The 26,518-nt window shown below is 43.7% G+C and overlaps 1 protein-coding gene across 1 annotated transcript in view; it reads left to right on the top strand.

Annotated features, from left to right (window-relative positions):
• Window positions 1–427: 427 nt before the first annotated feature.
• The window catches only part of DAPP1 (dual adaptor of phosphotyrosine and 3-phosphoinositides 1), a 110,187-nt gene continuing 84,096 nt past the window's right edge, over window positions 428–26,518 (top strand). Inside the window, exon 1 of the mRNA XM_030190738.1 lies at window positions 428–681. Coding sequence (XP_030046598.1) covers window positions 581–681 — 101 coding nt within the window. The 5' untranslated portion in view covers window positions 428–580. The remainder of the gene's footprint in view (window positions 682–26,518) is intronic.

Genomic DNA, 26,518 nt, shown 5'->3' on the forward strand with positions numbered 1-26,518 from the left:
TTTTTGGGTTATTTGGAAAAATTTGGTGGGTTCTGTTTTTGCCAGACTAGATATATATTCTTTCAATTAAATATCTGATAAAAGTTACCATAATATTTTTAAACAATTTTATGTGTAATCTTGTAAATACCTGTCAAAGCTTCAGGTGAGCTCAGCTTCTCCATGTGGCAGTACTCTGCTCTTGTTAGCTACACCTCATACACCATTTGGTAAATGTTGTTCGTGCTGTTTTTTTTTTTTTTATAGCCGAGCAATGAAGACAGAAAGCAGCCCTTTTGCTCCTTCCAGCCTCTTTGAAGTCCACGATCCAAAACCGGGCTGTCTGCAATGTTCCTGTGGGAGCCAAGAGAAGCCTGCACGGAACTACATTACCCAGGCTGCATTGCGTGCTTTCACTTTGCACAGGCCCTGGAGGATTGGGTGTGTGGGCAGGGACATGGGCTGGTGCCACTTCCTTATTCAACCGTGCTGACTTTGCTTGGTTTCACGTAGAAGTTACAGGTGGCAGCCGTCCGGGGGGTTGTAGTGTGAATCGTGGTTTCAGGGAGCATCACGAAGCTCTGATGGGAGACGTGGAAACATGACCAGTCCAGATAACAGGGGCAGCACGAGCTGGGAGGAAGATGAGGACGACGACGACGACGATGAACAGACAGAAGGAGCTGGGCTGAAATCACTGGGGTAAATTTAAACAAAAACTCATTGTGCTTTAGTTTTTGCCTCATCTTGTTGTCCTTGTCCACTGAAGCAAAAGAACGCGTTTCACTTTTGCTTGGTTTAAATCACAGCGCGGGTTAATGTGCTTTTGACTGTCTTGATTGCTAGGAGGTAATATTAAAATGCAAATGACCATAGCAACACTTATTTTAATAAATGAGAAGGAAGTTGCTAAGCGGCATCTTCTGTTTTATGGTCCAAAGTTGATGCTAAAAAAAGTACATGGAACTTGAGGATTTTTCTGCAACGTTATAACTTTTTATAAACCTGATTTTTCCCCCTTTATGCAACTGAACATCCTTCTGAATCTGTTGTTGTCAAACAAGCAGGTGGGTAACAATGTGTTATAATTTTTATCTGTGTTTAATTATATTGTCCAGATTAGGGTTACCATATTTTGTCCCCCAAAAAGGAGGACACATGCCCCGCCCCCTGTCACACCCTCGCTCTGCCCCCTGTCACATCTCCCCCCCCCCCCGTCACATTCCCCCCCCCCCGTCACATACCCTGTTGCCCCCCCTCCCCATCACCCCCCTCCCCTTACTACTGCCCTGGTGGTCTAGTGACCTCTTCGGGGCAGGAAAGAGCCGCTCTGCATGCATCCTTCCTGTTGCTGATCCTCGGCGCCGAGTCAAAATGGCCTCCGAGAGTTGAAGTCTCGCGAGGTCACTTCAACTCTCGGCTGCCATTTTGAATCAGCTCCGAGGATCAGCAACAGGAAGGATGCATGCAGGGCAGCGCTCCAGGCAGGTAAGAGGGGGGCTCTTTCCTGTCCTGAAGGCGGAAGAGGTCACTAGACCACCAGGGCACTAGTAAGTAAGGGGAGGGGAGGCTAGCAATCTGCCCGTTTGTCCAGAAATCTGGACAAACGGGCAGATTGGCAAAACCCGCATGCCCTCAAAAAGAGGACATGTCCGGGTAAATCCGGACATATGGTAACCCTAGTCCTGATTAGCTTTAGCCTGCTAAGGGGTCCTTTTACTTAACTGTGGTAAAAGGGGGCCTGCGCTAGCGTCAGCTCGTGTTTTTTGATGCGCGCTGAGGCCCCCTTTTACAGCAGCGGGTAAAAGGCAAGGCTGTCTTTTTTTTTTTTTTTTTCGTCAAGAAATGGCTGTGCAGTAAGTGAACCACATACCGCGCAGCCATTCCAGGGGGAGCACTTACTGCCATCCATTGAGGTGACAGTAAGGGCTCCTGCGCTAACCCGGCAGTAACTGCTGCCCGATTACCGCCAGGTAAGCACCGGCGCAACAAAAATAGAAAATATTTTTGTAGCTATTTATTTATTTATGTATTTATTGCATTTGTATCCCACATTTTCCCACCTATTTGCAGGCTCAAAGTGGCTTACGTAGTTTTGTTATGGCATTGTCATTCCACGATGTCAGATACAATTAACAATGTGCAGAGGTTAAGTAAGGGAAGAAAGAAGGAAGTATTAAGGGGCGTGCGCTGGGAACTACTGCCAGGCTCCTGCGGTAGCCTGGTGTTAGTTCCAGATTGGCATGCTGCAAGCCCATTGCTGTGCACCAACCCTTTAGTAAAAGGGCCCCTGAGTACTTACATGGACTATATAATTATTCTGAATTGACACTGTGTTGGTTCCGGTTTCCTTCCGTCTGTATTTTATTTATTTATTTGTTACATTTGTATCCCATATTTTCCCACCTATTTGCAGCCTCAATGTGGCTTACATAGTACTGTAAAGGCGTTTGCCAATTCGGTTGATAACAAATACAAGGTTATGTTGTGGTCAAATGAGGTAGGTGTGAATCAGGCGTCAAGGGGTCGAAAGGAATGAAGATTTTAAATTGTTCAGTACGATCATTGGTTATGCTGTGTTGCTGGGTGTGGGGATTTACGTTGGATCGGTGGGATAGGCCTTTTTGAAGAGGTGAGTTTTTAGTGATTTCCTGAAGTTTAGGTGGTCATGGATTGTTTTCACAGCTTTTGGGTGTTCATTCCATAGTTGTGCGCTTATGTAGAAGAAGCTAGATGAGTAAGTTGTTTTGTATTTTAGTCCTTTGCAGTTTGGGTAATGTAGGTTTAGGTATGATCGTGATGATCCGAATCTGTTTCTGGTTGGTAGATCTATGAGGTCTATCATGTATCCTGGGACTACGCCGTAGATAATTTTGTGGACCAAAGTGCAGATTTTGAAGATGATCCGTTCTTTGATTGGGAGCCAGTGCAGCTTCTCTCGCAGGGGTTTAGCACTTTCGAATCGTGTTTTACCATATATCAGTCTGTTTTCGGTGGTATGGAGTTTTTTTTTTTTGTGAGTTGTTCTTTACATCCCGCATAGCACTGACTGAGCACTGGAAATGCAGCCACACATCAATTATTGATTTATCTATCAAATCTGATGGGCTGTTTTATCAGCTGATCTGAGGTGGTGTGTGATATTAAACACAAAATACATGTAGGGCAGTTCTATAATGGCATCTCAGGTTAAGCGCCCCAACGCTATGCTGTTAGCACCAATTCTAGAATGGCATCTTGGCATCAAGATTCTGCTGTAGAATAGTTGTGTGAGGTAACAGGGCTTTTTTTTTTTTGAGGGGGTACTTGGGGGTACTGAGTACTGGCACCTTTTCCATTGTCTGCTAAAATTGGCCCATGGACCGCAAGTTTTAATGAAAGAACTCCGTCTCTACATACCTATTCTGCCTCGTCATAGATTCTGTGACCGGTTGCAGGGGGCCTGGCAATTCTGGGCTGGGTCCCTCAGTGATCACCTCACCCCTAAAGGGTGGCCTGCATTTGAGTACCAGCACCTTTTTTGCTAGAAAACACGCACTGGGTAACATTGACGTGCCGATGTGTAGGCGCACACTTTATACCATGTCATTGGCAGGCGTAAGGTGATGCACATAGTTTAAAGTATTCTGTAAACTTACATGTGTAACTGGAAGAACATAAGAGTAGCCATACTGGCTCAGACCAGTATCCTGCTTCCAACAGTGGCCAATCCCGGTCACAAGTACCTGGCAGAAACCCAATTAGTAGCAACGTTCCATGCAACCAATCCCGGGGCAAACAGTGGCTTCTCACCATGTCTGTCTCAATAACAGACTATGGACTTTTCCTCCAGGAACTTGTCCAACCGTTTTTTTTAAACCCAGATATGCAAACCGCCGTCACCACATTCTCTGGCAACGAGTTCCAGAGCATTGCTATTCTTTGAGTGAAAAAATATTTCCTCCTATTTGTTTTACAAGTATTTCCATGCAGTTTCAGAGTGTCCCCCTGGCCTTTGTACTTTTTGAAAGAGTGAAAATCGATTCACTTCTACACTCCTATGCTCACTCATGTACACCCCCCTTGCAGTTAGATGCTCCCTTATAGAATAGTGCCTACTGGGCATCTGTCAATTAACAGCACCATTGATGCACCTATCTCTAGGCACCACTTTACAGATTTGCCCCTAAAGACCACAGTAAACAGTGTAATAAATAAATAAATATTTTTGCTACATCTCCTTTGAATGGATCAGCTTCATTGACAGCTATGTTTTCAGCCCAGCAGTTTAGTCTAGTTTTTCTGATGTGTCCAGCTCAGTCAGAACAGGTATCAGGGGTGCCAGGGTTCAAATTCAGCATCTCCTGTTGCCCTGGGTACAAATTTAATTGTTAAGGCCTCTGTGGCAGAGAAATACCTGAATGTAACTCACCTTGAACTCGGATTTGGCAAGACAAGTAATTAAATCCAGACCCATCCATAAGTCTTCATCTGCCCAAGGTTTTATCCCACCCCTCCATCTCCCATCTGTCCTAAGCTGCTATGGCATTATGAAGCTCTGGCTCCCTCCAGATCCTTAGTTATGTGTCGGTGGGTACCGCTGACATCCAATAGTTGAGCCTCCGTCCCTCCTGGTGGGGTGTGGGTGCTCTAAATGGCTGACTTTGCAGCTTGCGGAGCTAGCCCAGGAGTTGAGTATACCTGCACCGGTCCAGCTAGATTCATTTCATTCATCTGCTGTATCAAATTCTTAGTGGTTGTATTATCAGTGTTTAAGCTTGCCTCCAACACAGAAACCAGTTTGACAAGATGTAGCTTGGTTTCAAGTAGGCTGCAGGTAGATGGAAAAAAAAAATGAAGTTAACAGACCGCACTTCCTTTTTGTAGTGACTAGTAGATGTATCCATGCATCTGTTCAGACCGTCAGAGCCTTGCCAGCCACTGTATTACCATCTGCCTTTGTGGTCTAGGTAAAAAATAGACCCATAACCAAAAAGGACAATTTTAATTTTATTAATTTATTTAGAAGCATTTGATATACCGCCCATGCCAGGAACTGGCCCTCTAAGCAGTTTACATAATACTAATCGTAATCATGCTGTGCCAGGGAAGGAAAAACACACACAACAGGCACACAAACAATCAGGAAGGGGAGGGACATACAAGAGAAAAAAGATAGGTTTTAATTGCAGTTTTAAATTTCACAAAAGAAGATTCAGAACTAGGCCGGAATAGAGTTCCAAAGTTTTGGACCTGCGTAACTTACAGCAGTGGCGCGAGTAATGTCGAGTCAAAATCTAGATGGGGGTGGAACCTGAAGTAAACCAGCACTTGTAGAACAAGGAATTAGGGAATTAGAAGACAAGACAGATAATCTGGCGCATTAGGTAACTGAGATTTAGAAACAAGTAACAAGAAACCAGTAATTTGAATTGAATGCGTGATGCAAGCAGGAGCCTTAAGAACTGAATTTATTTGATCTTTCACTGTCAGTGATCACCCCCCCAAATTCTCATGAAATCTTGAAAGTCAAGATGGTGCTGATCAATAATGGGACATGAAGGAATCACTGTGCAAGGATTAGGAAAATGGATTGCTTCGCATTTCTTAGTATTCAAAAATAAACAACGATTACATAACCAGCCACATTGCAGGTTGTAATTTCTAAGAGGGTCTCCTAATGTTTTGGGGATAGCAGTGGATTCTAGTTTTCCCTCATCCTCCTTTAGCTGCATATTTGTTACCCATAGGCGTAGTTTGACTGTTTCATTTTGGGGGGGCAAAGAATGGGCGGAGCATATTAGCATATCATTTGCATATATACATATGCAAATGAATATGCTAATATGGAGAAAGGAATTGAAATTTACAGGCAAAATATCACAGATGCACATTTGAAAAAGCTGACACATTTCAATTAATAAATTATGAATAAAATACTTTTATCTACCTTTGTTGTCTGATCATTTAGTTTTTCTATTCGCTTTGGTCCCAGTGTCTTCTGTTTTATGCAGTGTCTTCTTTCCAGTAGGCTTCCCTCTGCTCCCCACCCTCCCAGTCCCATCCATCTCTTGCTCCTTCCCTCTGCTCCCCACCCCTCCCAGTCCCATCCATCTTCTGTTCCTTCCCTCTGCTCACCATCCCTCCGTCCCATCCATCTTCTGCTCCTTCCCTCTGCTGTGCCTGACCTCTCCCAATCCCATCCATCTCCTGGTCCATCCCTCTGCTCCCCACCCCTCGCAGTCCCATCCATCTCTTGCTCCTTCCCTCTGCTCCCCACCCCTCCCAGTCCCATCCATCTTCTGTTCCTTCCCTCTGCTCACCATCCCTCCGTCCCATCCATCTTCTGCTCCTTCCCTCTGCTGTGCCTGACCTCTCCCAATCCCATCCATCTCCTGGTCCATCCCTCTGCTCCCCACCCCTCCCAGTCCCATCCATCTCTTGCTCCTTCCCTCTGCTCCCCACACCTCCCAGTACCATCCGTCTTCTGTTCCTTCCCTCTGCTCACAATCCCTCCGTCCCATCCATCTTCTGCTCCTTCCCTCTGCTGTGCCTGACCTCTCTCAATCCCATCCATCTCCTGGTCCATCCCTCTGCTCCCCACCCCTCCCAGTCCCATCCATCTCTTGCTCCTTCCCTCTGCTCCCCACCCCTCCCAGTCCCATCCATCTCTTGCTCCTTCCCTCTGCTCCCCACCCCTCCCAGTCCCATCCATCTCTTGCTCCTTCCCTCTGCTCCCCCCCCCCCCACGAGGTCCAAGATGGTGACTCCGTTTACCCCCTCTCTTCCTCCCTCCCTCCGGCGCAGGCAACAGTCTTCAGCTTTTTCAGTGTTCCTGGCAGCGGTAGCGATGTACACGCTGCCTTCGGTCTGCTCCGGAAGCCTTCTCTTCAAGTTCCTGTTCCCACCTATGCGGGAACAGGAACTTGAAGAGAAGGCTTTGGGGCAGAGCCGAAGGCAGCGTGTACATCGCTACCGCTGCCAGGAATGCTGAAAAAGACTGCTGCCTGCGCCGGAGGGAGGGAGGAAGAGAGAGGGGTAGACGGACACGCTCCTCTTCGTCCGCTTGGCTTCCCTGCCCTCTCTGTCTGCGTCCCGCCTTCCTCAGAGGAAGACGGGACGCAGACAGAGAGGGCAGGGAAGCCAAGCGGACGGAGAGGAGCGTGTGCCTGCATGTGTTTTTATTTTTTTTTTAACTAATGGCGCTGTGGCGCCTCGTCGTTGTTTGGGGGGGCATTGCCCCCCCCAGTCTACGCCTATGTTGTTACCACAACACAGTTGATGCTCTTTTGAAGCAATGATTGCATGTCCCAATCTGAATAATTTCACAGAAACCATGAGGGGCATAATCGAACGTCGCCAGCGAAATAGGTCACCGGCGATCTATTTTGGCGGCAGCGCAACAGCTGGCCGGAACCATATTTTCAAAAACGATGGCCGGCCATCTTTTTTTTCGATAATACGGTTTAGCCCGGCCAAATGCCAGAGTTCGCCGGGTTTGGGAAGGCCGGTTTTGTTTTTCAGCGATAATGGAAAAAACTGCCGGCCATCTCAAGCCCGGCGAAATCCAAGGCATTTGGTCGTGGGAAGAGCCAGCATTTGTAGTGCACTGGTCCCCCTGACATGCCAGGACACCAACCGGGCACCCTAGGGGGCACTTCTAAAAATGTTTAAAAATATACACAAATAGCTCCCAGGTGCATAGCTCCTTTCCCTTGGGTGCTGAGCCCCCCAGATCCCCCCCCAAACCCACTCCCCACAACTCTACACCATTACCTTAGCCCTTATGGGCAGTGGCGCTCTTAGGGGGGCTGACACCTGGGGCGGATCGCCGATGCGCCCCGCCCCCCCGGGTGCAGCGCCCCCCGGTGCAGCGCGAACCCCCCCCGGCGAAAGACCCCCCCCCGGGTGCACGCCGCTGGGGGGGGTGCCGCGCGCCGGTCAGCTTCATTCGTTTCCATGCTCCCTCTGCCCCGGAACAGGTTACTTCCTGTTCCGGGGCAGAGGGAGCATGGAAACGAACGAAGCTGACGGCGCGCAGCACCCGGGGCGGACCGCCCCCCCTCTTGGTACGCCACTGCTTATGGGTGAAGGGGGGCACCTACATGTGGGTACAGTGGGTTTTGGGGGGGGTTTGGAGGGCTCAACACTTAGCACCACAAGTGTAACAGGTAGGGGGGGGGGGGGGGATGGACCTGGGTCTGCCTGCCTGAAGTGCACTGCACCCATTAAAACCTGCTCCAGGGACTTCCATTCTGCTGTCAGGGAGCTGGGTATGACATTTGAGGCTGGCATACAGGCTGGTAAAAAAAGGTTTTTATTTGTATTTTTTTAGTGTGGGAGGAGGTTGGTGACCACTGGGGGACTGCGGGGAGGTCATCCCCCATTTCCTCTGGTGGTCATCTGGTAAGTTGGGGCACCTTTTTTAGGCTTGGTCGTGAAAATAAAAGGACCAAGTAAACCCGACAAAATACTGATGAACGCCGCTTTTTTTTTTCCATTATCCGCGAAAGCCGGCCATCTGGTAGTCACGCCCATGTCCTGCCTATGTCCTGCCTTCGCTACACCGCCGACACGCCTCCTTGAACTTTCACTGGTGCGGCAACGGGAAAGTGGCGATGGTGTAAAAAAAGCCGCTTTCGATTATACCAATTTCGCCGCTTTTGAGAGATCGCCGGCCATCTCCCGATTTATGTTGGAAGATTGCCGGCGATCACTTTCGAAAATAAGCCTGCATGTGACCGCCTCAGATGTTTGTAGCAGGTCAATAGTTTCAGCAGCCCAGGTCAGATATTGTTAGAATCCTACTGGTGTCACTTACTGCTTTCTTCTTCACAAACACATCACCTTGGTTTACTTTTTTACTGTCTCCGTTTATTAAGCTTATTAAGTTTTAGGTTGGATGGGAGGCAGTGACTGAAAGCTGGACAAATAGACAAAGCAACTGTTCAGAGCTGGAGCACAGGCTGTGTGCAAGACTCGAAGTTTAGATTGAGTGACTGTGAACACATTATGATGCCCTTTGGTCTTCTGTGCTCTGAATAGTGGAACGCATGAACTGACATGTCCATGGTTCTCAGACCTGGTCCTAGAGGCACCCCAGTCTCCACTGCATGCAAATCTCGCTCATGAATATTCATTGTAGATATCCTGAAAACCTGACTGACTGGGATGCCTCCAGGACCAGGTTTGGGAACCACTTCCCTATGTATTAAGCTGATTATCCTTTGTCAGTCCCGTACAAAGAAAGACAGGGGAACCACTGAGCCTTTGATGTCCCTATGAAATAAGGATAAGAAGCCAAAAATGCCTGCTCTCACTTCACACTGCCTCTAATCTGTGGAACACTTATTTGCCTCGGTATCTTAGGAATGAATGGCGAGAGCCCCCGTGATCAGATACTTGAGGAAAAAATGCAAAGGGCCGGGCATGAGGAACTGATAGCACACAAGGCAATCAACCTTTTCAATTGTAAAAAAATATTTAAAAATCACTTTAGAATTTATAGTCTGTATTCTTCACAGCTGTGTTCTTCATAACAGAAGAGCATGCACTGGACATTAGTCCTACATCTTTCCTTTCTTCTTTTGTATAGGTGGGACAAACAGTGGTATCTGTGCAGGGGTTATCAGTAACACATTGGTGTACAGTTGTCTGTTCTTGATGACCGTTTCCAGGTTTAGCAAGAACCGTTTTTCTCAAACCAGTGTCATGCACCAAGGAAAGGTCTACAGCTACCTTGTGGAGGAGTAGCCTAGTGGTTAGTGCAGCGGACTTTGATCCTGGGGAACTGGGTTTGATTCCCACTACAGCTCCTTGTGACTCCGGGCAAGTCACTTTAACCCTGCATTGCCCCAGGTACAAATAAGTACCTGTATATACTATGTAAATCGCCTTGAATGTAGCTGCAAAAACCACAGAAAGGCAGTGTATCAAGTCCCATTTCCTTGCCCAATCCCTTTGTTCTCATTGAAATTGGGTTTGAATATTGCTTAGAGCAGATTTCCACGCCCAACTGTGTGTGAGGACTTGCATGCTAGGATTTACACCATGTTTCAGCAGGGATAAGTTGGGCATGGATCTCCGTTATTCTATAATACCGCATCTAAATTGTGTGAAAGTCATGCCCCTCCCATGAACACGCCCCCTTTTGAGTTGCACATGATCCAATTTAGGTGCCCATTGTTACAGAATAGCACACAGCTCGATCCACACACAATAATTAGGTCCAATTAACTCCCAATAATAAAATCATTGGAGCTCATTAACTAATTATTTTGCACATGGATCTAGGATCCACGCCCAATTTTAGTTGCCCAAATTAGAACAATCTTTATAAAATCCGGGGGTTTGTATATCTGAAAGACAGTTTGCAGCTTGGATTTCAGATGATCTGTCCTTAAATTCTTTCTTGATATGACTGCCTCAGTCTTGTAACCTGCATCCATGCCGGCCAGAGGCAGTATTCAGTAGAGTCACATCATTCACACACAGAGGCTCCTTCAGTGCACCCCCAGCGGTTATGCCTTGATAAAGGGATTCTACCTTAACCCATCCACTTCCCCGGTGAACAACCTGCCACTATTGTACACGTGGAGGGGCATTTTCGAAAGGGACATCCAAGTTTTGATGAGGACGTCCTCGCAAAACGTCCCTATCCAGGGGCGGGGAAACCCGCATTTTCGAAACAAGATGGATGTCCATCTTTCATTTCGATAATATGGTCAGGGATGCCAAAATCCTGATATTTGGTCGCCCTTAGAGATGGTCGTCCGTAGACTTGGTCGTTTCTGATTTTCAGCGATAATCGAAACCAAGGATGTCCATCTCAGAAACAACCAAATGCAAGCCATTTGGTCCTGGGAGGAGCCAGCTTTTGTAGTGCACTGGTCTCCCTGACATGCCAGGACACCAACCAGGCACCCTAGGGGGCACTGCAGTGGACTTCATAAATTGCTCCCAGGTACATAGCTCCCTTACCTTGTGTGCTGAGCCCCCCAAACCCACTACCCATAACTGTACACCATTACCATAGCCCTTACAGGTGAAGGGGGGGCACCTAGATGTGGGTACAGTGGGTTTCTGGTGGGTTTTGGAGGGCTCGCTGTTTCCTTCACAAACGTAACAGGTGGGGGGGGGGGGGGGGCCTGGGTCCGCCTGCCTGAAGTGTTTGACAGCCCAGACCTGTCAAACAAGTGCGGGAGGATTGACACAATCCTCCTGCACTTGTACCCCATGATCAGAGAGAATTGCGTACTTAAATTTGCATGCAATTATCTCTGCTCTTAGGTTTGGTAAAGCCCCGCGTTTTTCCAGCGCTATTTTTAGAGCACTGTTTGGAACACCACGGGGCTTTTGATCATGTGCCCATCAGTCAGTCAGACTTTCAGGATATTCACAATGAATATACATGAGAGAGATTTGCATGCTTTGTCTCCTTGATATGCAAATCTCTCGTGTATATTCATTGTGGGTATCCTGAAAGTACGACTGGCTGGGTGTACCCCAAGGACTGGGTTGAGACTCACTAGACTAGGGAACAATCTATGAATTTACTAAGTAGCGCATTGAAAAAATTATTATTTTTAAAAATTTGTTTTAAATTAACAGATAATTAAGGGGCCTTTTTATTAAGGTGCACTGAAAAATGGCCTGTGCTGTTGTAGGCGCGTGTATTGGATGCACGCAGGTCTATTTTTCAGCGCGCCTGCAAAAAAGGCCTTTTTTTGTGGCCGAAAATGGATGTGCGGCAAAATTAAAATGAGCGCATGTCCATTTTGGGCCTGAAACCTTATCGCCACCCATTGACTTAGCGGTAAGGTCTCGCGTGTTAACTGGGTGGTAATCAGAACGCATACACTGCCAATTACTGCCCGGTTAATGCCACACGGTAGAAAATTGAAAATATTTTCTGCCACACGTTTGGTACATGCGTCAAAAATAGAATTACCACCAGCGGACACACGGTAGCTGGGTGGTAGTTCTAATTTGACCCGCGTTGGATGCAAATAGGCATCTACACGCCTTAGTAAAAGGGCCCCTAAGTTCTGGAATATGTTGCCAGAGGTTATGGTAAAAAAGCTGGGTGTGGAAAGTCCATAAATTGTTATTAACCAGGTAGACTTGGGGAAAGCCCCAGTTTATCTATCCCTAAGGGTAGTACCAATATGAATATCAATGCCCTCTAATATTCCGCAGAATCTTTTATGGCCCCTTTTACAACGGTGCGCTAGGGTTTCTAGTGACGCTAAACACTAGAGATGCCCATATATTCCTAAAAACACTAGCTTGCCTTTGTAAAAGACCCCCTTAAGTTCTATGCGGATAACGTTGCAAGAGTACCAGACAATTACTGGAGAAGAACAACAAACTGACACGTTTCTAATTAAATTTGTATTAAACATTTCTTAAAGAAGAAAGCCTTTAGATGTTTTCTGAATAAATCATATTTCGTAAGTGTTCTTACTTGAATAGGAAGAGCATTCATTCCAAGCATGTGTAGCAAGATAAGCAATGCTGGATAAAAAAATAACCTTGGAATGAAGGCCCTTTGGGCTAGGAAACTGTAGCAATAATGGGTTTCTAGATATAACTGATCTATTTAAAGATGGAAATCCAATCAGCCCTGACATGCAAGGGCTATTTAGTAAATAGACTTCCATATATTACTAACTTTCTCTTTGCTTCATGTACAATTTCTCATTCATAATAGATTTTCTAAATGTTAAATATCCATAGGTATCCCAGTATGTTTATGATATTGTATTGTAAAATTGGATTCTTACAACAAATTACTTTCTTATGCATTATTCTTTGTTATGTATCCTATACTGTTTATTGCAAGCCACATTGAACTCAAACTTGTTTGGGATAATGTGGGATATAAATGTCACATATAAATAAATTTCCATATAATATATTAAAAATCATGGTACATAATGAATAGATGCTTCTATAGGAAGCAAATGCAATGTTCTTAGAATGTGTCACTCTCTTACCCCCCCCCCCCCCCCGTATACTAAGCCGCGCGGCACAGCCTATTCAAAATGTATGGGCTGTGTCAGCGTTAGCGCACTGCCAGTTGTGATTTCACCTATGCTTTATACATATGGAAATGATGTAGAAAGTGTTTGATGTCATATTAGTTGTTTTATCTGTATGTAACCCGCTTCAATTCTAAGCTGATTTAGGTGGGATATAAAAACAGGAATAGAATAGAATTGTCTTAAAATAAGACTCTACACTACTGTTTCAAAAGCTGTTGGATCTTAGCAACTTCTGATTCTTCTCAATTTTCTCATCATGAAAAAAAGTCTTCATTACTAAAGTACTAGTAAAAAAGCCCCGTTTCTGATGCAAATGAAACGGAGGCTAGCAAGGTTTTCTTCAGAGTGTGCATGTGGGAGTGTGTGTGTCCCTGCCCTCTGCCCTCTTTCTCTCTCCCTCCCCCTCCCCCTCCGAGTCCAGTCCTTCAGTGTTAAGTTTCCTGCTGTACTGTGTTTGTGTTACAGAGAGAGTGAGGGCGTCTCTGTCCCCTCCCCCCTCTGAGTCCTTCACTATTACAGAGAGAGGGATTTCATGCTGTGCTGTTTTCCTTCACTCATGGGGAAACCGGATATCTCTGGCGCTTCACACTTCCGGCTGGAGGCTTCATAGAACGTTGGTGGTGCCTTTTATATAGAGAGATTTATCTGTGTAGAATCTATCTAGTTGGGATCCTGCCAGGTACTTGTGACGTGGATTGGCCACTGTTGGAAACAGAATACTTGGCTTGATCTGACCCATTATAACAATTCTTATGTTCTTAAATATTTTTTTTTCACGCAACGCACAATGTAAGTTGTGGAATTTATTGCTGGAGGATGTGGTCAAGGCATCTAATGTAGCTGGGTTGAAATGGAATTTGAAGGAATTCTTGGAGGAAACGGGTAAATACTTATTAGCCACTTAGTCTGAGGAAAAGCAACAAGAAATGGATCTACAGTTTGGCATCTGCCGGGTACTTACTTCCTGGTGTCCCAGATTGACTTTTGTGGGAGATGGGATGCTGAGCTCGATGGCCTTTGATCTGACCTAATTATTCAGTCCAGTGTGAGGATTTTTTTACGGAAGCTTCCTCGTGGTCCTAGGACATTTCATAAGTACTGAAATACTCCAGGTGGCGGCTTATTTCCTGCTTTCTTCTTGCCGTATAACATACTGCGAGACACACAGCCATGGCATCTGCCAATTCTAGCTGCAGTAATGACAAGAGGTGGTGTCTCAGTGTCATCAAGGTCATTGCCATCATCTGTCTTAATCCTGCATATGCAGCATACTCATTCCAGCTGCCCAGCAAAAGAATCCACTCCAGTCAGAGCATCAGCACTCTTCTAAAGCAATAAGAAAACAAAATATTTTGATTGTTTTCATTTTCAATGTTTTGCGTTGTGTGATTGAAACAGAGGCAGTCATATACCTTGGAATAAACACAAGAGGTCTTAATGGTTGAGAAAACCAGTGTCCTTGCAATCATACAAAAACAGTAAATTTCTAAATCTGTCTGCTATCTCAAATCCACCCCTATCCCTTTACTGAGCTATAGTTATAAAGTAGCCTCGAGTGGAGTGGAGGAGTGGCCTAGTGGTTAGGGTGGTGGACTTTGGTCCTGGGGAACTGAGGAACTGAGTTCAACTCCTGGCACAGGCAGCTCCTTGTGACTCTGGGAAAGTCACTTAACCCTCCATTGCCTGCCGCATCGAGCCTGCCATGAGTGGGAAAAAGCGCGGGGTACAAATGTAACAAAACAAAAAAAAAACCTGTATCTTCCTGACGTGTGGGCAAACTCATGTACAGGGTGATTCTGTACACCTTACATCTGCTCTGCCTTCATTAATCTGATAAAGAGAACATAGTGTTTGAGAGCAAGTCATGGATATACCTGAGTCAGTCAAATAAAATGTTTTCCCTACAGTTTATGGTTGACACTTATTTCTACTTGTTAGGTAGACTAACACAGCAACCACCCCTACTCTAGCTGAGATAATATTTAACCATCTCTCTGACCTCACGTGCAACTTTCTTTCAAATCAATCACCTTGCTTTCTAATTCTTCCTACTTTCTTACTCATCTATATGTTACAACTTTGCCTTACCCCTCACTACCAATTATAATGTTCTAGTACATATTGTGTTGTCATTGCAAGTAGTATACCATTCCATACTTGTATTGTTGTTCAAATAGTTTTACTGCTCATGTTTGATCTATTCTTACTATACACCGCCTTGAGTGAATTCCTTCAAAAAGGCGATAAATAAATCCTAATAAATAAATAAATAAATAAAACCATAGTACAAGTCTCTGAAAATTAGCTCGAATATATATTGTTTTTTACTAGTAGTCCCTTTGGTAACTGTCTGTAGGGTGAAGAGAAAAAACTATTTTTGGGCATCTGTAGGGAAAGGAAAGCACTTGGTAATGTCATAGCTACTATTATAGGGTTACCATATGACCAGGCTTCCCCAGACGTGTCGTCTTTTCGAGGGCACTGTCGGGTGTCCAGGCAGTTTTCTGAATTGTAATTGTTGCTCCAATTTCTGGCAAAGACAAAGCAGTGCACAGTCACTAGACACACATGAATGCACCAGCATTATTGAGGTCACAGTCACCTGATCTACTGGCGTGTGCATGTGGCTGAGTCGGGTCATGCAGTCAAGGACCCAGGGACCGTCGTTGGACTCCAACCCAACTTGGACTCGGGATGGTCGGTCATCAAGAGTCCTCCTGCTGCTCCGTTGCACTCGCCCATCACCTGCTGTGACTGGACTGGGTCTGGGTGTCTGGGTCATTGCCGAACTGTTCCCCCACCCCCTCCCAGTGACACACACCACGAGGCTAAGCCTGAGAGGGAAGAAGAAGAGAAGCAAGCAGGCCCGACTTAACACTATCTGTAGTTGTATCCAGCCCTTGGAGGGGGACCAGCAGATATGTCACCTACCTGACCAGGACCATTCCTTTTCCTGCAGCACTGTTGTGATTCTGAGCTCCCCCCCCCCCCCCCATGATACATACACCACAAGGCTGAGAGGGAAGAAGAAGGGAAGCAAGCCTGCCTGACTGACCCTGACACTGTACATCCAGCCCTTCTTTTGGAGGACCAGCTGACCAGGAGGACCATTCATCGTGGCAAACTCTGTTGACTCTCTGAGACACTCGGCCTGTGCTGCAGTGCACCCTCCCCCCCCCCCCCCCCCCCCCGCATCACAATCGTAACCATGGAGTTCCAGCATAGCCCGTCTAATTTGGAGAGATTGTGATCCTGCTGCACTCAAGGTGAGGAATCTTTTGGGTACTGGGATTGGGCCCAAGGGGTGGGGTGGAGGGAGAGGAGAATGGGCATGGAGGAGCGGTTGAACACGGGGAAATACTTAAGTAAAAATAAAATAAATATTTGTATACTGCCTAGACCTAAGCGATTTACAAGTTCATTACAGGTACAGGCACTATCCCTAATGGGCTCAATCTAAGTAGTATATTGTACCTGGGGCAATAGAGGGCTGACTTATCCAGGGTCACACAGAGCTGCAGAGGGGATTGAACCCAGTTCCTCAGGATCTCAGCCCTCTGCTGACCATTAGGCAGCAGCAGGAATCAAACCCAATTCCCCAGGTCCGCAACCCACTGCACTAACCATAGGGCCACTCCTCTGCTCTGTATATATTCTAGATAAAAGCCAGGATCCGCAGCCGTTCATTGATACGTTATGAGTCCAATTAGTACATAGCGGAGAAAAAAACCTCTGTTAAACTTGCTCCAAACAGTGAAAAAAACCTCTGTTAAACTTGCTCCAAACAGTTATACAGGAGTTTCAAAACATTGTCTGCTCCGTGATCTACCAACATGACATGCTGCTTCAATCTTCCATCAGAAAATTGTTTTAAAGATTTGTAATCCAACCGGCCATGGAACAGATGTTTTTCCCTAAAGCAGCTTTGCGAAACAGGGAATCCCTGTCTGGTTTTGGTCAGATTGCCAGTGACTGGTTTAAATGGATTACAAATCTTTGAAACAGTTTTCTGATGGGAGAATGAAGCAGCATATCATGATGGAAGATGGTCATATTTCTTTAGCAAAGGTAGCGACCATTTTATTTATTTATTTATTTTGCCTCTGCAAATATGGTAACACACAAGTGGGACGAGCATGCAGAGCACAACTCATGGAATTCTCTTCAACTCATTGTGCACATGTGTTCAGCCATGTGCATCCTGCCCCTAGATTCTCCAGAAATGCAAAGATATATCCACTCGGCCCATTACATGAAGAAAGGTGAGCAGAGAGAAGACGGCTGATCTTTTTGCACATGGAAAATGTTTACTAAAAATGAGGGTGGAAATATTAGCAGAGATGAGAGAGAAAATAACAGTAACAAAAGTGGGGAGGAAAATCATTGGACCTGCTAGTCTTTGTTGCTGAGCTGGAGACTTTGGTGCACTTCTAGGATGGAAAAAGGACTGGTAGGCCTTCAGCCTTTAGTCTGGTTCTTTCTTTCTCTGATTTACAGAACTAAAACGTAATGGACGCCGTATTGCATCAGTTTTAGGGACTTTCCATCAGACAGTTTTGTGTATTCTGAAATGTTGACTCTTTTAATCACTCCCTTCCTCTGGTATGATTTCCTTGGCTTTGTTCCACAGAAGGTGGTTTAGTGTCCCCTGTGAACTGGTTGTTTGTCTATTGTAGGTGGAAAATAATTGTTATTATATTGCTATTTTTATATTAAAAGAATCACCGCAGCATACCTTTCATATCCTGCAGGCAGGGGAAGGGCGCTATTGCTTTAAGGTTTAGGGTGTAACAATCAGAGATTGAGATCTTGGGGACACATTATATAGGAGGCTGGTCTTCTTAGCTTTGAGAAACAGCTAATCATACCGTACATCATTGGCTGTTGGTATATCACAGGTGACTAGCATATAAGCCTCCATGCTGCAGAATTATTGAGCTGTACAAAGGATTATTAACTGTCAGAAAGATTATTTGGCACTTGCTCATAGTTTTATATACATATTCATAAGCTATAGGACTCTTGCAACACCTCATACAGACGTGGTTTAGATTGCAGTTTCGGTTTTCATACAATTTCCCTTTTCCTTGCTGGTGCTTGGCAAGGAAATGTTAAACTTTGGGGTCACAGAAAAGTCTGCTTTTAGGTTTTCATTATTGAAAGAGAGAAAATTTTGTTTAAAAAAGCAGAGTAAAATTGCAGCTGATTATCTAGCACGGAGGTGTTCAGATTTAGCTGGAGTTTTAAGTGAGTTGAACAGTCTTTTTTTTTTTTTTCTAGTGACCTCAAACTGCAAGCATTTTATTGGTTTGAGGCTAGGATTGTTTGTCGTCCTGCAGAGGTGCAAGAAGAAGGGATTCCTGGGGCTAAAATGCTGCAGGAATAGGGATTTTTTTTTTTTTTGTAATATTTTCTGAACACTGATCAGCTCACATCATTCACTGTTCATTTCAGTAAACAGAATTATTCAAAGCTAAGGGTACATAAGTACATCAGTGTTGCCATATTGGGACAGACCGAAGGTCCATCAAGTCCAGTATCCTGTTTCCAACAGTGGCCAATCCACGCAAGAATTAATAACTTTTTACCATGCAGAATAACATGCAGATGAGTCAATACTCAGTTACTGTGATTAGCATTTTTGTAAACACTGACTGCGGCAGTCAAAAAAATATCCAGATATTCAGCGCCACTGACTGGATACCCAGATAAGGTGGTCAGTGCCGTAACTTATTCAGATACTGGCAATGTTTGTTTATTTATTTATTTGTTACATTTATATCCCACATTTTCTCACCTATTTGTAGGCTCAATGTGGCTTACATAGTACCGGAGAGGCGTTAAAGACTCCGGTGTAAACAAATACAAAGTGATGTTGTGGTAAGATAAAGTTCATGTGGCACAGCCACACTAGGGTTGTACAACGGAAGAGTTGTGTTATGTCCAAGCAGAGATCAGGCATTTATGTTGGATTGGTAGGGTATGCCTTTTTAGACAGGTTAGTTTTTAGTGTTTTCCGGAAGTTTAGGTGGTCGTTCGTAGTTTTCAAGGCTTTTGGTAATGCGTTCCACAGTTGCGTGCTTATGTAGGAAAAACTGGACGCGTAAGTTGATTTGTACCTTGGGTAGTGCAGGTTTAGGTACGTTCGTGTTGATTTGGATGTGTTTCTAGTTGGTAGGTCAATGAAATCTGTCATGTCATGTTCTGTCTGCTATCCAGGGAACTTACCTAGGTAATGTAAGACAGTCTTCTGTCTGCCCTATGTTATCCGGGCCACTATCTGAATAAGTTCCAGAACCCCCTGGCTTGGCCCATGTTCTGCCCCGGTAATTCTCAAAGGGTCACCTAAAGTTAGGTGCCTAAAGTGTGTGCACTAAGCATGAGTTCTGTAATGGCAGTTATGCGCATAATAGCCGTTATAGAATATTAGCATAAGTACGCAGTTACACACCTGACTTCAGGCTAGCTCAATAACTGGTGTAAATGCTCGCTCCTAACTCCTGTCAGTTACTTAGTAGCTAATAGTATTCTGTAGCTGTAGTGTGTAAGTGTGAGGCACGCACCTGACTCACCCATGCCCCTAGCACTATGGGCCAAATACTATAAATGGCGCCTTAAAAATTGCCGCAGAAAAAGCTTGCGGCTAGCATGATTCTATAAACTATGCCTAAAGTTAGGCATAGTTCATAGAATATGCTCATGCGCCGTTCTTGTGATTAAAATTTAGGTGCACCCATGTAGGCCACCTAAAACCAGGCCTAAATACCTGCGCCTAAGTTAGGCTCGGATCGGGTGTATTCACTAATAGTGCACATAGTTTTTTTTAAAAATACCCATTCCGCACTCATGGCCACACCCCCTTTCAGACTGTGCGCATTAGAATTTACGCACACCACGTTATAAAATGTGCCTAGAAAGTGGTGTGTGTAAATTCTAATCAAAGCCAATTAGTGCCGCTAATTGGCTGTTAAATACCAATTATCGGCACTGATTGGCTTGTTAATCAAGTTGTGCGCACAATTTTGCCATGTGGGCAAATTAGCGCGCACAACTTAAGGCGCCATTTTAGAATTTGGGGGTATGTCCACAGCACAAGCACAGTATAAAACAAAGAACCATGTATTTATTTCTTCACATGTGCTTACTATGCAGCTTTTAAAGCCAAAGCATAGCAGAGCGGTTTACAGTAGGTTTAATTAATATGGGGGGGGGGGGGGGGGGGGGACAAAACAAGAAGAAGGGAAGCACTGTTCACATTCTGCCAGCATAGCTTTGGCTGTAATGAAAAGTACAGAGTGTTTTGTAGCAAAAGGTTTGGTCAGATTGTGTCTCTGTAGGTACATACATTATTTTTTATGGATGAGCACCAATTGTCTGCTATACTGCTATATTAAACTGCCGCTGAGGAAGCCTAAGAAGATGGTGAAATGGGCCCTGACAGGTTTTTGATGACTGAAAGATAAGTCATGTGCTCCTTGTTTTTTTGCATAGTTTGTTTTATTTGTTTACACTGAAACAAATTGATAATATTTTTCTGGTGTTTTTGAGGACCAATGAGAGAGAAAGGAACCTACAATTAAAGCAGATTAACATTTGCTTATCTGCATTATAGAAGGTTACAGAGGTCCTTTTCCCCATTTTTTAACAAGCGTAAAAGAATAAATGAGAACACAAGTAGAGTAAAATGTAAAATATGCTTGTAATGATTAAGAATATAAAGAAGAATAAAATGTAAAAAATGTATCTAAAAATAGAATAAACTTATTATTGAAAATCAAAGATGATCATGTTTATCTAAAGTGATTGAATCTTTTTTTTAAATTTTTTATTTATCACCATTTAAATTTTTACAAGTGATAAAACAACTTGCCAGAAATACAGAGAAAGTAATATATAGGAATTATTTCAGTCAGGTAATTCTATTCTCTTCCTTAGACCACTAAATAGGGAGAGTGAAACAAGATAAGGAGATCAATTAAACAGTAAACAGAAAAAAAACCTTGTGGTATTAACCTGATTATCACCAGATATTACTCGTCTAATGCATTATTCCACATTGATCATCTGGTTGGCTTCTTCAAGGCCAATACGGTGTATAGTCAAGTCATTTCATTGAAAAACATACTTATTGTTCAATATTAATTAGAAATAATACATCTGATTACATTCTTTCTCTTTTAAAAACCAGAAGTTATTTAACAATACATATACTTAAGTCTCTAATTCAAATCCCACTGATTAAAGTAATCCCAGTTTTCACAGGCTTTACTCCTTTTAAAGTAATAATTGAGGAAATATTTCTGAGGAAAACTTTAGGAGTCATACCCGGAACTCTGGGAAAAACAATAATCTCGATATTAATCTATAATAATACTCATTTTGTTATTCAAAGTTTCTGGTCTATTATCATTTTCAAAATCATAACCACTTCTTGCTCGTGTAGAATCATTTGTTATAGCACTTTTTCACTCACAAAGGGTTCAGTTAAATTGTCCCATGTAACTCTCTAATAAAATTATATCTGAAACAAAATTATTTACTGCCACCGTTAGGTCCCGAGGCGCCTTCCAGATGGTATTCAATGTAACCTCCACGGGAGCCAAAAACTCCAAGTTGATTTCTCTTAGGTGTTTAGGAGTGGTTCAGCTGATTCGGGTTTTGCTAGAAACGTCCTCCGTTTCAGCATATGCCTCTAACTCACTCCTCCACTCCTTTGGACATGGTGGTTGAATAATTTGGGAGCGATGGAGTGTTTTTTTCCAGGTCCAGGAGCATCGACCTTTTCATCTGTGGGCAGTTCATCGCGCAGCGGCCCCACATTTGCTGTGTGGGACAAAACGCTGGCCATCGGCGGCTGACCGCCGGTTCTCCCCTTCCTCTCAGTTAAGGTAACTGCAATTGCAGAGAGGAAATTTACGTAAAGAATATGAAACTTCAGAGGACAGCTGAGCCATTGGGCATATGAACTTCAGGTCGCCATCTTACCACTCCCAGTTTGGGACACTCTTTATCTGGTTTCTCCTCAGAGGCCTCTCTGATATGGGTAACCCTTCAGCATAGCCCTCTGAGTCATTGAAACACAAAAGCCCCTCCACCACTACAAGGTGGTGTCCCTTCAGAGGGGTAAAGTGATTGAATCTATTGGTACTTGGACCTTTTTGCCGTTTGATAGTTTTGCATACAGTGGGGATGGTGCTTTGTAAATGTATCTCATGCATATTCATTGTGGATATCCTGAAAACCAGAATTGGCTTGGTGTGTGCAGAGGACTGGTTTGAGAGCCCCTGAAACCATCCTGCCTGAGGAACGTGTCATGTGGTATTGGTCGATTGGTCAGTGCTACGGGAATGAGTTGGAATTGTTTAAATCTTCTTGGAGCTGAGTGGGTTGAGATTTTATTGGTTAACATTTTGGGAACCTTTTTAACATTTTGATTGTGAGTAGAGATTGGAATAGGGAAAATGTTGTAACCATGGAGATGGGGATAGAGCCCACGGAGACGGGGCGGGGAGGGGGACAAACTTTGTTCCTGTGTCATTTTCTACTTTGAAGCCTATTAATGAACTGGACTGTTGTTTATGTTTGAGTGATGCAGACGATATTTAGATTTTTTGGAAAAACAAGAAAAAGTGCTGGCCACAACTAGCATAATTTGCATGAGGGATTCTGTACATTCCTGCTACCAGCACATTTCCTGAGAAGACATCTTCTATTGCAGGAAGGACTGTGGAAGACAGGAGAGCTAGACTGAATCCTGAGATTGTTGATGACTTATTCATCCACAGATTAAAAACTCAAAACAGTGCTTCATAGTGCATATTTCTCCCCCACTTGGACATACAGAATGGGCTGTATTTTATACCCCTGAACATTTTAACAGGGTGGATTAGGATTCCTTGAGGCAGGAGAAGTCAGCTGTTGTTGGGATTGGAAGGGTAACGGGTGGTGGGGTTATTATAACTGCTTGTTATTATTTTCTATTTGTGATTTATAAACAGTTGCACAGCATATTGTTCCTTTTTATATTTTAATAAAAAGATTTAAATATAAAATCATAAGTATTTGAGGCTTCTGCAGATGAGAACAGAGCCCACAGGGATGGGGTGGGGATGGGGGCAGAACCTGCATAGACGGGGTGGGGACGGGGACAGGATGGGGACGGAGATAGAGCCTGTGGGGATGGAGACAGAACCCACGGGGACGAGGACAAACTTTGTGCCCATGTCATTCCTTAATTGTGAGCAATTTATTTGTTATTGCCGGGTTATTCATTTATTAGTTGTGCATTATGGACTCAATTCTGTATATGGCGCCAATAAAAATTAGCACTAGATGCTATTCTCTAAACGGTGCTCAGAGTTGGTTGGCATTTATAGAATAATGCTTAGTGCCGGGGATCTGCACCCAATTTTGGGCGGGAGGATTTACACCAAGTAAAACCTGGTGTAAATTCTCGCACCTAATCTCCTTTATTCTATAAAACTGTGCACAAATTCCAGGAATGCCCCTGATCCACCATACCCCTCCCATGGCCACGCCCCCTTTCCAGATCTGCGTGTAAAATATTTGCGATGATCCCAGTGCCTACAGATATATGCATAAATTTAAATTAATAACAGTTAGCACTGATCATTTATTATTAGCTCCCAGTTATCGGCACTGTTGTTTTAATTTGTCAATTAAATTGCGTGCGCATCCAAATTTGTATGCAATTTTAAGCACCATATATAGAATTAGGGTGTATATATATTATCCCCAGGATTCTATATATATCACGCCTTCATTTCCACATGGAAATCAAAACATATTCTATAACAATGTGCGTAACCTAATTGTTTAACTAGCTCATCAGTGCTGTTAATTGGATGTTAAGCAATTATCAGCACTAATTGGCATTAAGATTTATGAGCACAACTCACTAAGGGGCCCTTTTATTAGCCGCGTAGGCGCCTACACACACCCAACATGCATCAATTTTGAGTTACCGCCCGGCTACCATGTGGCCCTTGTAATTTGATTTTTGACGCGCATCCGCTACGCACGCTAGAAAATATTTTTATTTTCTTGCACGCGGGCTGTAATCGGCATTTTACACGCGTAGATCATTACCACCCGGTTACTGTGTGAGACCTTACCGCTAGGTCAATGGCTGGTGATAAAGTTTCAGACCCAAAATGGACGCATGGCAATTTAAATTTTGTCGCACGTCCATTTTCGGCAAAAATTTTAAAAAGGCATTTTTTTACAGGTGCGCTGAAAAATGCTTTTGCGCGCGCCCAAAACTCGTGTCTATATTACCGGAGGCCATTTTTTTGCATGCCTTTGTAAAAAGGCCCCTAAGTTCCCTGTTTACTAAGCCGTGCTAGAGGCATTCTATATATAATAAGGGACTGATGGAGCTGGTCCCAGGGGCTCCTGTCAGGTTGTTGAGACTAAATGCAGGTGGAAGTTAACTGAAGATGGAGACCAATTTAAGTACTTGGCAAATCTATGAGAAATTGAATCTTTGCCCTCCAAACCAGTCTATATAAGAGAAGCAGAGAGAGAGAGAGGGGTGGAAGGGAACCAACAAAGGTAGGACTCATGTCATGCAGCCTTTGGAATTTTTATTTCATATTGCATGGTTTTGCTCAAGGAGGTTGGATAAAAACAGGAGACAGGATGACGTCAAAAAGCTGAAGCCAGTTAGGTTAATCTCTGTCGTTCCCCCCCCCCCCCCCCCAACGCTGCCATCATTCTTGTACACTCAAAGCAAAGCAATCAAACGTATAAGCTGCTGTATTCATGTTGTCCTTTACTATTGGTAGCATTTCTATTTAATCTCACTTATATTTTTAAACATGCCAGTGTGTGCAGCATATGGATGTACACAGAGGAAGTATAATAACAGAATAACTTTTCATATGTAGAGTATTAATTTGTTATAAATCATAATCAATGTGTCATTTGGAGGGGCTGGTTATAGGGACACCCTAGCATGTGTTATATTCATACAGAAATTTTTTTTTCTCCTGGTAAAGGGCCACTAAAACAGACATCATGTTATGAGAATCAGGTGCTCAACAGTCAGAGTTTCTATCTATCTTTTTATTTGCTTACTTATGACATATCCCACATTAAACGTGAATTAGGTTGAAAACTGGGAGCATTTAAAATCTTTTCTTCCTGTGCCTAGATCAAAATAGAAAGATGGTTTGTGGGAACTTGCTCCTTTTCTTTTGTGGAATGCAGTGGTATATTATAAAAATGCACTTAATATTGTTTATTACTACTATTTACTACTGGTTGATATACAGCTGAAGTTAACCAAGTCGACTTCATGCTTTCTAATATAATATTTTAACAGCATTTTCTCAGTTATTACCTAAATGTTAATTAGTAAGTTTTGGAAGTTACTGAATTCTATTATTCTGGCTCACTGTATTTCCAGTTTTGGCACAGTGTAAGTCATCACAAGGACAAAATATAAGAAAACCAGTGGACTACATTAGGGGCTTAAAGCCCATTTAGTTATGTTTAAACAAATGAGAGATCTGTATGAAAGAAAATATTTATTTTTTATTATTTTGACTTATGAAAACCATTTATCCCTGAAACATGCTCAAAACAGAATAATCAATTTGTATAAAAGAGATGAGGTGAAGATGTGATCCCATGTGCTCCAATGAAGGAGTTTAATTTTACTTCCAATGAATCTTTATAACACCAGGCTTCCCAAGGCAGATTACAACAGTTAAGATGAACCAATCAGTAAACAGGATATCCTCGCTGAAATTTGGCCATGTATTACTGTATTGTATAGAACATTGTAGAAAAATGAGCACAAAATACAGCCTTTATTAGTGCTGTTTCCACCAGCTACATTAATTTTTGAAGCTGTTCTAGTGATACTCTGTTTTTATTTCATGATATGTATATCTACATATGGGAAACTTTCAAATAAATTAAAAAGCTGTACAATAAGTTTAAAAAAATCTTTTGTCCTCCACCTTTTAAGGCACTTCCTAGCGCTGCGTATGCCTTGTAGCGCTATAGAAATGATAAGAAGTAGTAGTAGTATCCAACTGGAACAACTTTTGACTTTTTACAGAGGGACCATGCATAGGCAATCCCTTATCTATATATATAAAACTCACCCTCAACGTTCTATTTGCACTGACGTCACTGAAGCCAGGTTCGTAAGTTCAAAGCTCTGAAGCCACAGAAAAACACAGTCTGTGGGCCCCGCACTCGCGTCAAACGTTATGACGTTGAGGGCGGAGCACATTCTCAGCTCCAACGTTGTACTGCACTGTACCTCTGCTCCCCCCTCGCATCAAAACGCGATGACGTCGAGGGCGGAGCACACGGGGGCGTGCCAAAAGAGCCAGGGTCACACATTCGCACGGAGGCTGCAGGGGGGCCGGCGACACACGGAGACACAAAGGGACGGAGGGGAGCCTTGCTAGCGCCTGTTTCATTGCGATTTGAAACGGGCCTTCCTTACTAGTTTCTAATAATCTTTTGCTATTGTT

Source organism: Microcaecilia unicolor, chromosome 2 (assembly GCF_901765095.1).
Source record: "Microcaecilia unicolor chromosome 2, aMicUni1.1, whole genome shotgun sequence".
Taxonomy (NCBI): domain Eukaryota; kingdom Metazoa; phylum Chordata; class Amphibia; order Gymnophiona; family Siphonopidae; genus Microcaecilia; species Microcaecilia unicolor.